Raw genomic sequence first — 11674 nt, forward strand, 5'->3', positions numbered from 1 at the left:
GCGGTGCCGGGCCGGGCTGGCCAACGGGAGCCCCCCGGTAGCCCCCCAACCCCGGGCAGTTAGGGTTCCTAATTTTTTTGGAAGTAGCAGCCTGCCCTCCTCGGGTTTTCCCCAATTAAGAGCGCCTCAATGTCCCACCCACGTGTTTTTTAGAGAAATCATAGAATCCTATGGGGTTGGAAGGGACCTCTGGAGATCATCTAGTCCAACCCCTCCATCGGAGAGGGTCTACCCAGAGCAGGTTGCACAGGAACGTGTCCAGACAGGTTTTGAATGTCTCCAGAGAAGGAGACTCCACCACCTCTCTGGGCAGCCTGTTCCAGGGCTCTGCCACCCTCAAAGTGAAGAAGTTCCTCCTCGTGTTTAGGTGGAACTTCTTATACTCAAGTTTTTGCTCATTTCCTCTTGTCCTGTCCCTGGGCACCACTGAGAAAAGACCAGCCCCATCCTGACACCCTCCCTTTAAGTATTTGTACGCATTAATTAGCTCTCCCCTCAGCCTTCTCAAGACTGAAAAGACCCAGGTCCCTCAGCCTCTCCTCGTAGGAGAGATGCTCCAGGCCCTTAATCATCTTTGTGGCCCTTCGCTGTCCCCTCTCCAGCAGTTCCCTGTCCTTCTTGAACTGGGGAGCCCAGAACTGGTCCCAGTGCTCCAGATGGGGCCTCACCAGGGCAGAGTAGAAGGGCAGGATGACCTCCCCTGACCTGCTGGCCACACTCTTCTTGATGCACCCCAGGATGCCATTGGCCTTCTTGGCCACAAGGGCCCATTGCCACAATTCACCTGCAATTTCTGGTAGGTGATTCCCAACGGTCAAGTGATCCGCGTGGGAGCTGGTAAGATTGGATATTGGGAGAAATTTCTTCACCCAAAGTGGTGTTAAGCGTTGGAACAAGGCTGCCCAGGGAAGTGGTGGAATCGTCATCCCTGGAGGCATTTAAAAGATGGGTGGACAAGGTGCTGAGGGACATGGAGACCTACAGGAGAGCTGGAGAGGGACTCTTTGTCAGGAAGGGCAGTGACAGGACAAGGGGTAACGGGTTTAAATTGGAAGAGGGGAGATTTAGACTAGATCTTAGGAAGAAATTCTTTGCTGTGAGGGTGCTGAGCGACTGGCCCAGGTTGCCCAGAGAAGTTGTGGATGCCCCATCCCTGGAGGGGTTCAAGGCCAGGCTGGATGGGGCTTTGAGCAACCTGGTCTGGTGGGAGGTGTCCCTGCCCAGGGCAGGGGGGTTGGAACTTGATGATCTCTGAGGTCCCTTCCAACCCAAACCATTCTATGATTTAGTGATGGTTTTTGTCAGTGTTAGGTCGATGGTTGGACTCGATGATCTGAAGGGTTCCTTCCAACCTACATAATTCTGTAATTCTATGATTCTAAGGTAACACAGCTTGGTACAAACCCTCACCGTGAGGCACTCACACACTCCCAAACTCCACAGCAAGCTCCCTCAACGCCCAGAAGAGCCCCACAGGATACAGAACCCAGCCTCTGCCATCACCTTCCACAGAAGGGGGTTGGAAGGGACCTCTGGAGATCATCTAGAGACGGTGACACCTTTGATGACACACAAGGAGGTTACAAGGTCACCTTCACCCACAGATCGTGCCATTATGCGCTGGACATAATGGTACCTGTGTGAGGGGTGATGGTTTGTCGTTAAACAGCTTAAAACGCTGGATGAAGAAGCTCAGGAGCCTGGGCTGATGGGCAGGACAGTTCCACCAGCAGGTTCCCCAGCAGGGCTGTGTTTGTGGGGCTGAACCACCAGCACCTCCACGTTTCAGCCAGACCCATTCCTCACCTCTGCTTCCAGGCTTTTAAGCGGGGAAGCTAGTGCAGCAGGCCAAGTGTCTCACGTTGACTTCAGCCGAACAGATCTGCTGGATTTGATGAAAAAAAGGTGATTCTTCTGCTGCCATGGAGTCCCTGAACACTGCTCAGGAGACTTGGAGGTTGTCCTGCACCAGCCTGGTCCAGGCAGCACACACCACCCAGCACCCCGCTCCCACACGTTAAACTAACCCAAGTGTGGTTGCTCAGATCCACCCCATCCCATACTCTCGGAAGGGTCAGCTGCAGCACAGATCAGGAGAAACCTTACCCAAAAACCCTTCTGGTGGTTTCCCACACTGAACCCAGAGGCCAGATGAGCATCAGTGCCAGGAAGGAGAAGCCACAGCAGCAGCGATTACATCAGTTTAAACACACAGAGTACGCCCAGACTCTTACTGTGGCTGGGCCAGCTGGAACGCCCTTTCCCCAAAAGATATAATTACTTGAAAAATTAAGAACTTCCCTCAACTCATCACTGCTGCAGACCAGTCTCCTGGGCTCATCGTTTCCCTAAAAAGAGACAGTAAGGATGGGAGATGTTATCTGAAAGAACTGAGACAGGACAAGTGCTCTATGAACAGGAGCACCTAGCAGGACCAGGGCCTTTTTTCTTCTTGGAGCTGACCATGTCACCAGCACGAGTCAGACGGGGAGTTAATAGTGTACTGTAAAGTCATTTAAGAGCAGGTGTGTCTATAAAGGCTGAAGAAAATGGCAAAGTAGCAATAATTATAGACCTGAACAGAGGGGGTCACCATTTAAAGCCACGGCGTAGGACAAACCAGGGCTCCATCAGCAGCCAGTTCCATTTTGGTGTAAGAACTTTTGCAGTGGTTGATCAAAAGAAGCCAAGACAACATCCACTGAGCACGCTCCGTCACCTCACCACAAGAGTGTGAGGCTGGAGAGCAGCAGGACACTTGCTTCGGCCCCAGCCAACCCCCTCAGTGCTTTCAGGCTGATCGGTACCAACCAGCCCCGCTACGGCCTCCCACCTATTCGGGGACTTGATTTCAAGGGAGAGACCTCCACGTCAATGTCTATCTGCACTCCCAGTAGCACGTTTGCACTCCCAGTAGTGCTCCTGCACCACCAGCGAGGAAGAGTGGTCACCCAGAGCATGGGCAGGCTGTAGCTCACCAGTGCAGGCCAGTGTGTGGGTGACTGGTGGCCACCCAAAGAGCTAACCCTGCGTCCCCAAGGATGAAGAGCTAACCCTGCGTCCCCAAGGGTGCACTGAAAGGATTCCCCCAGGAAAAACCTCAAGTGTAACCCAGAGCCTTTTCTCCCATACACTGTGCTCTACCCCGCAACACACAACGACTCACAGCAAGTTACACAGATATTTATGGCTGCATTTCTCAAGTCCTGCTGTGACACGACACTGTAAGTGCAACCTCAACAGAAAAGAAAAGAAGACGCGTTCTCTACTACAAATCCAGGAGGGCGTGGGGGGGAAGTCTCTCTGCAAAGGAATGAGTAATTAAGCATTAGTCCCATTTAGAAACCATGAATCAACTCACACAATCCAAGATCTGTGGCATTTAATAAAACTAAGTGGTGATTTTACTACCACAAGTGGTTTCTTTTGCCACGTGTACGGCAAAGATAACAGACACAAACAACTGATAAAATTTTTTTTTATTATTCACTTTTGAATTCTTTTACACTTTCCTGATTATTTTGTGTAAGGTGAAACTAGAACTGTTTAAAAGACATACACAAATCTAGTACATCAATAACCAGGTATTTTCTTTTTTTTGCTATACTATTCTCACAACCACGTGTGTGCTAGGCAATATAACCGTCACAGAAGCAAACTTTAGGCAGAATACTGGTCAGTAAAAACAAAGCGAAAAGAGCTACCAGATATACAGACAGGCTCGGTTCCACATTCACTACTGCATTTATCAAGCGCCAAGTATTAACTGCACAATTTGTTCAGCTAGTAGAGGGGAGTTTTAAAATCAGTGCATGAAATTCTCCTCAGCAGACAGATGGACAGACAAACAGATGGCTCCTATACCTAAGTGGAATGTGAAGGCAGGGGATGATACCGCGGGACTGAGAGGTGACTATTCCTAATCTTTGCCACTGCATTATTCACGCCAACTCTTAATAGGTTTTATTTAATGGGACATGTTTGAAACGTAACTAGGTGAGGACGTTTAGAGCTCAAATATCACAAGTTACAAGCGTCGCAAATGTGTAGGTCTGCATTCCAGTACAATAAATGGGAAATCCTGAATATTTGAGCCAGATCCTGATACTACCAAAAAAAAATAAAAATAAAAAAAAAAGGCAGACAAGAGCTGAAGACAGCAAGAGCACTGGCAGCTCTCAAACATCCTAGAAAGAAACCTGTCCTCCAGCAGGCCCAGGTCTCACCCACCATCCTGACATCACCCACAATCAAAGGAAGGATGATGCGTACGTGGGAATCCAAAATTGGTTTAATGGAGTTTAAACAGGTGAGAGGGTCAAGGATGAACAGAGTCCAATGGGAGAAAAAATTGCTCTGAAGTGAACTTAAAGGTGGCTCAATGGGTCACTTAAGAAGTTTTCAGGATAAATTCAAAATGGGAATACCATGGAGATTTCGATTCACCTAAGAGGAAACTAATGCCAAAGTGGGAGATCACTTCATGGTATCATCCAAACTAATAAGGCCATTCAAAAAATTGAATCTTCTCCTATTGCAAGTCCATGGTAGTGAACCAAGAATCCTCACTACTGAAGAATAGCTAAGGTATAATTAGGTACGTTATTGCTGTGGGAAGGGGCTTAGTCATGCATGTTGTATGAGCATGAAAGCGCTTTTAGAAGTCAAATCCCAGTTATCTGCCAGCGTAAAGAGTTTGGAAATCAAGCTGCTAATTCCCCCCCCATCACCCTCCTCTCCCAAACAAACCCCATCCCCAGAAAAGACAGGACTGACAAAGTGAGCTTTTGACTGAAAGCGGTGCCTGGGACTGGGTTGCAAATGTCTACAGAGTGTGCCCGTTCCACTCACCCATAGCAGTGTCACTAACTGGAATGCCGTACGGCCGATCGTTTTCCTTCCATGCCCCAGTGTCACAATAGAATCTCTATAACTTTCTGTACAACTTTACAACAGAATTGTACTTCGACTCTTTTGGGTGCCAAATTAAGCTCGCCAGAGTTAACATAATCGATGTCTACTTTTCTACCAATAAGAGTTTTGTAAAGTCAAATCGCAATCACAAAACCCATAATCACAGTGTTCAGTTAAAAATATAAACACGGTAATCATAACTGGAAATGTTCAGAATAGGAAAGTTCGGAATGCCATTATAATAACCGACCTCCGCTTTAAGTACACAAAACACCAACCAACCGTTTTTACCCCACAGACAGTTTTTTGTTTTTTTTTTTTTTTTTTTTTACGTTGAGGTTAGGAAAGGCGACGCAAATTTTTCCCCACACAAAGTTTTTTTTTTTTTTTTTTTTTTTGCTACGTTGAGGTTGTGAAAGTCGATGTACTATTCTTTTTGCTCGTCGCACAAAGGGATATATGTGTAGGATACAGGGTGACATTGAACATAGAGTGAAGCGTGACAGCCATTAGTTCTCTCCCTCCCCAGCGTCCCCTTCATCTCCCTGGTTTTCCGACGTCCATAGCTGTAAGAAAACACAAACATGTGTTTATGCTGAAGGCACGCAGTTAATTACACTCGTCAAGCAGGGGAAGACAGCGTAATTAGCAGTAGCTGGGCAATTTTCTCAGCTAAGAGCACTACAGAATTGAACTGAACAATAAAGGTAAAGAATACTGAACTAGAAAATGGACAGAGGGTTACAGAAAGTTTGCAAGCTCAACCCAACGACAAGGTGGCTGCTGAGAACAGACAAACTGCACTTTCTCTTACAAAAAACCTGAGTTTGTTACAGTGGTTAACAAGTGATCTCTGCTTTAAACAAGCAAGTCTGACTGGTCTGGTTACAAAAAGCCGTGCAGTTGAGACATGCAGTTAATGCCTCAGAAAAAGCCTTTAATGGCACAAACCCACCAAAGCCATCAGCTGCTGGTTCCCCCTCAGCGGGGTCCAGCTGCCTGAAGAAGTAAGAGCGCGCGGTGCCGTGGCTGGCCCCGCGATACTTACAGTGAGGTTGTCCCTAAGCAGCTGCATGATCAGGGTGCTGTCTTTGTAGGACTCTTCATTCAGCGTGTCCAGCTCTGCTATCGCTTCATCAAATGCCTGAAAACACACAAGACTTTCACACTCTGCTCTCTGCATTCACTCCTGCTTACACAGAGCTTACATATTTACCACATCACTATTCAAATTTTGGGACAAAAGCTTCCCGTATTTTTCTTTTCCACCAAGAGAAGAAACATAAACCAAAGGGAACACCAGAACACTAGAAATCCAGCAGGAAAACAGAAGTTTTCAGGGGAGCCAGATGAAAGCCCAGAAGAGCTTTACCACTGTGCCAATACCAAGCAGTGAGGAGACAAGTGCTCTCTGTCATACTGAAGAATGATTCACACAGCTTGAAGCTGGGTGTAAGAACAACACTTAAAAGCTATACTTTCATTAAAAATGAAGGTCTCACTGGTCTAAATTGACAGGAAAAAACAAAGGTACCATTAAGCTGATATATATATATGTATATGTATTGTACATGAGTAAGTATGCAAAAAAATGGAAGACAAGGGTTTTTTTTGACGGTGGGGTTGGAAGTTTTGGATTTCTTGTCAAAACAGCACAGGAAATCAGATGAGAGATTAATAAAGCCCTTCTCCCCATCGATCTGTTACGCATGAAAACCCATGCTGCAAGTTTGAGAGACAAGAGCCATGGATAAGTGCTATTTTTCTTTCCACTTTCAAACAGATGTAAGTGTATTAACTAAAATAGCAGGAACAGCAGCAGCATTTTACACAGCAAAACATTGCTTCTGTTACAAAATATTATTGAAGTGCATATTAAGAACAAAAAGATTCACCTAATGCAATATTGTTCAAATTACTACCAGGCAATTTTCACAGATGTAAAAAGCTCTGTTTAGAAGGCTCGAATCCTATTTTAGGGAGAAGGCGGCAAAAAAAAAAAGGGAATTGCTATTTGTTTGGTACAACCCATCACACCAGCTCTTTCTGGAGAGGGAGACACACACACAGAGGCAGATACACACAGGCATTTAGGGCTACAACCACAGTCACAAAGAAGACACTTCATGTATTTGCTAAGTGTTGAAATTCAAGTAAATATTTCCCTTCAGAAGTGCTAAATTAATCCAAGTGTTTTCAAATTCGACACAAGCACTTTCTAAGAGAATTACATGGACATAAGAAGAGGCACTTTGCCTCCCCTTTCACTGGATCAGCTGCACTAGCAAATTAGCTCTTCTTAAAGCTACGACAGTCTGGCCAACTTACCTGAAAATACATTATGATGACAACAGTTTGAAGATGATGGCATTTTTAAGGTATCTGATATGCAAAAACATAATCGTCTACAAAGTGCTGCTGCAACCATGTAATTATCTCCTGAGCATCCACAAAAAATGGCAATATGAAGAGTCTACTTACCGTCTTTGCCAGATTACAGGCTTTTTCAGGAGAGTTTAGTATCTCATAGTAGAAGACAGAGAAATTTAGAGCCAAACCGAGTCGAATGGGGTGTGTTGGCTGCATCTCTTTCTTGCTAATTTCAAACGCCTCCTGGTAAGCTTGCTGAGAGTTTGCTACCGTTGCTGCAAGAAGTAATTGCAATCATGTTAATCCACTGTACCTCATGGGGGAAACTATTAGATTTCTGGGAAAATATTACATTATTGACCTAGACTATTGTGCCACCAGAAATTCAAGCAGTTACACATGCACAGACACTTCTTTCAATGTTTTTAGATGTAAAAGCTTACCACTGGCTGAGACATTAAGAGGGAAATATTTGTTCAGATAAAACTTTGATATATAGAAATTAAGTTCAACATTTTGAGAGACTTAAAATGAAATCTATTCAAAATAAATTCCACCAATCTGAATACATACAAGCTCTACCTAAGTTGAAGTGTATACTCACTTCCAGCCTAGCTGAAGAAGTAGTAGAGTTCTGAATAATAAAACCAGGGAAAACCATATGGGGAAGAGGAGGCATCTAAACTACCTATTCAAACTTAAGGAAACATTTAGCAGGTAGGTCATGAACTTTATATTTCACTCTGGGGTTTCAGAGGAAAGACAATACTCCCTTCCTGGCTAGTGGTTAACAATAAGGTCCAGAATGGCATCAAACTAAGTTTGCAAGACATGGACTACATCAGACACCCACCAGGAACTCAGGCAAAATTCAGCATTACTTCAACATTTCAGGATTAATTGGCTTAGGACCAGTAACCCAATATCCCATATCTACATGCAGAAAGCTTGCAAACAGTGAAGATTTGTGAGCTAAATTCAGAGTTTAAACAAGGGATGACAAGAACAAAGCATTTTCCATGAGAAAAAAGCCCACATTCTCCAGGAAAAGGACTTTGCACTGTCACATATGCTTGAGAATCAGTCACTGATGCTGGGGGCTGCAAGCAGAATTGGACTGGTTTGATGAATGTCTGTCAATCGCTTCTATAATTTCAGTCAAATCCTTCTCTACAAATGATTAGCACTGCACCTGTCTTCAATACTACAGAACAGTAGTGAAAAGAAATAAATACATATTGTTATGGAAAAAAGAATACAAGAACTTTTTATACTTTATTCTGCTCAGCCCTCAGCAGAATGAGAGGCTTCATCTCTACTTACTTTGCTTATTGTCCCCAGATGCCACCTCTGAGAGGTATCTGTAGTAATCGCCTTTCATTTTCAAATAGAAGACCTTGCTTTCTGGCTGCGTGGCATTGACAATAAGGTATTTATCCAGGAGTTCCTGAGAAAGGAAACATCACTTTTTTTTTTTCAAGTCATAAAAAAAATAATGTCTGAAACAGAGCCTTCGTTACAATGGTAAGCATGAACTGTTAAAACACCTTAACAATGACTTATACCAATACTCATGCCTTAATCACTTTGCCTATTGTTGTCTGAAGTCAGAAAAGGAAAGAGAAACTATTTGCAACCTAATCCCTGGAAAGCAGAAAACTCACTATGTTGAGGCTATCCACAGTTCACTCCAGCAGAATCTAATGGCTATCAGGGCTTAAGACTGTGAAGATTTTCCATGAAATAAACTGATGTAAATCTATGTCCGCAACAGAGTTAATGAAAAGCAGCAGCCTGGCATTAGCACAAGTCTGGTCACTTTTGCTGCCACAAACTTGAGTTCTATACAGAGCAGTGAAATTATCCACAACAAACCGATTCTGTCGGTGACTCCAGCTGAACAGGACAGTCAGCACAGGTCCATCCACAAAGAGATGGAGAGACTGACAGCAATTGCTCCTGACTGATCTTCAGCAAACTGAATGGCAATAAAAAATCCCTCTCATTTAAGTGAAAGAAATAACAAAATCAATTCAGGGGAAGAAGTACACATCCTCCCCACCTGAAAAAAAAAAAGAAAAAGTACTAAACAAGACTCAGGATGTCAGCATTTATTAACAAAACAATTGAAGTGGTAGGCCTTTTAGCAGGACTCATTCCCCAGATTTAAATTAGTTTTCATGGTGACCCCTAGCCAGCAGTTAGGGGTCTTCAACATTGCCTTGTTTGCTTCTTTCTGTTAAAAGAAATAAATTCTCTTTTATAACAAATTCCCCAAGAAACAAACTAGATGACTTAGGAGCTAGAGCTGGACCAAGTACGTGGCTATGCAAAGTTATTCCCCTGCTCAGGTGCTGCAGTGTCTACAGCACTGGTAAGACTCCTTAAGCCTCCCTGAAGAACGCTCAAGTACGTGGCTATGCAAAGTTACTCCCCTGTTCAGGTGCTGCAGCATCTACAGCACTGCTAAGACTCCTTAAGCCTCCCTGAAGAACGCTGCAGAACTAACTACTGGTATTTTTGCTGTTGGATTATTACCAGAACATCATTGCAGATATCCTGCAATTCAGCCTCAATTTTCTCACGATATTCTCTTCCCATCTGCTGTTTCTTCTCATTCCTCTCTGTTTTCTGTTCGATGCTGGAAATGACACGCCAGGAGGAACGACGGGCACCAACCACGTTCTTGTAGGCAACCGAGAGTAGATTCCTTTCTTCGTTGGACAGTTCGTGTCCCTGCTCAGTGACAGCCTTCATAGCAGCAGCCATGTCATCGTAACGCTCGGCCTGCTCAGCCAGTTTGGCTTTCTGTACCAACTCACTTTTATCCATGGCTCTCCTGTGATTAGAGGGGAATAAAAATAGAGAAAAACATTTCTTGATTGCCCGCACTGTGAAAGTTAGCGTTGAAAGGTGAAGCAGAACTCGCAGTCACTAATAAGTAAGAAATCTATCAACTCTAATCAAGTAATATGAAGGGGTTATTTTTAAAAATGAATTTGATCTTTTGCCAAATATGTATAATTTCTGTGTATATGACTAATCACAATCCTGAAGATATGTAAACATTATTCTTCAAAATGCAGCAAAATTCCTATTGGCATTAAGCACAGCCCATCAGTGTGTTCCTTAGGCAGATCTCTCCCCTGTCCCACACCAGCCACAGCCCAGCCTGGGAGACACTGCGTGTTCTTACTCAGAAATCACCACTTTGGGATGTTTTTTTGTGGTTTTTTTTTTGTTTCCCCCCCCACTATTATACAACAGCAGCTGCTGAGGAGCATGGAAGCCCTGGACAGCTCCAACAGACACTGAAGATTTTTTCCACGCTACAGGAGATGTTTCTATGGAAAGTACATTTATGCTGTTCTGCCAGAAAGCTGGGGAGTTTTATACCTGCATCAACATACACATATATATAATAGTCAATTCTACACAGCTAGGATGGCTGCAGTCTCAGGTTTTCAAAATCTTCTAAAGAACACTGACATTCATAAAACCCAAATGGGACATGGCTTATGTGATAGTCACTACTGCTAAACTAATTGCTTATATGGAAACAACTTGTTTATCATTTCTGATAATGCAGTTTAGCAGCCAAAGCCAAGAAAAACACATCACAGGAGCACAAGGCCCCTGAAGAGCTTCAGCAACGAAAAATGAAGTCAGTAAGGAACGTGCCAGCGAGGCAGCTTGAGTGTTGCTTACTTCTACAAGACAACGCTATCGTATAGTTAACTCAGCCATTGAGCTACCAGCCTTATACTCAACTACCAAGGGCCAGGTTCACAGGGGAACTTACACAAATTTCTTTGTCTTTATTAATGTAAGTGAACCTCAGTACCTCACAAACTCCCAGATGCTCCAAATTCACCAGTAAAAATTTCTCCAGGTGAACAGGTTCACTTTTGGACAAGGCCAGAACTGTTATTCTTGTCAGTACTGACCAATAATGTTCCTCTCCTACACCCTAAATCTCATTCAGGACCCTCACTGTCCACATAAGGAGTTTTCAGGTTAAGACCTAACAGCTTAAAAACAACTTTTAAAGAACCATAAAAAGCAAACCAGAACAGTAATTTCACGACTGTCTTTCAAGGCTTCTGTTCATTACACAAACATCTACAGCCCTATCAGAGAGAACAAACAGGCTGAGAGTGATTGCTGTAGCTTTCCCCCTGCCTTTCCCTTGTGAAGCTCCCAGTTGGACGGGCTCCTGAAGGAGAACATCTCACACACACTGCTCAGTTGTATATTAATCCAAATATCACCTACCACACTATTATGCAGGGAAACCAGACCTGTACTTAATCCTCAACCAGGACAACAAGATGCAGGCCCAAATTCCCATCGTGTAGGAGCAGTTTGAGAGTTTCCTACTACCAAGGAT

At 44.1% G+C, this 11674-nt stretch overlaps 1 protein-coding gene across 1 annotated transcript; it reads right to left on the reverse strand.

Moving 5' to 3' along the window:
- Positions 1–5289: 5289 nt before the first annotated feature.
- YWHAB (tyrosine 3-monooxygenase/tryptophan 5-monooxygenase activation protein, beta) lies at positions 5290–10123 on the reverse strand. The gene is made up of 5 exons (XM_014941262.1): positions 9823–10123; positions 8608–8731; positions 7396–7559; positions 5963–6058; positions 5290–5480 (listed from the first exon to the last, which is right to left on the reverse strand). The coding sequence occupies exons 1-5, from the start codon at positions 10114–10116 to the stop codon at positions 5424–5426; spliced, it is 735 nt and encodes a 244-aa protein (XP_014796748.1). The 5' UTR covers positions 10117–10123; the 3' UTR covers positions 5290–5423.
- Between the last annotated feature and the right edge of the window lie 1551 nt (positions 10124–11674).

The sequence above is a fragment of the Calidris pugnax genome, unplaced genomic scaffold, assembly GCF_001431845.1.
Source record: "Calidris pugnax isolate Ruff unplaced genomic scaffold, ASM143184v1 scaffold55, whole genome shotgun sequence".
NCBI classification, from domain to species: domain Eukaryota; kingdom Metazoa; phylum Chordata; class Aves; order Charadriiformes; family Scolopacidae; genus Calidris; species Calidris pugnax.

Coding starts and splice junctions, on each gene's coding strand:
- YWHAB (XM_014941262.1), bottom strand. CDS start 10,116: ATGGATAAAAGTGAGTTGGTACAGAAAGCCAAACTGGCTGAGCAGGCC. Junction 6,059..7,395: donor CCTGTAATCTGGCAAAGACG/GTAAGTAGACTC, acceptor GTGTGTTTTCAG/GCATTTGATGAAGCGATAGC. Junction 5,481..5,962: donor TGCTTAGGGACAACCTCACT/GTAAGTATCGCG, acceptor GTTTTCTTACAG/CTATGGACGTCGGAAAACCA.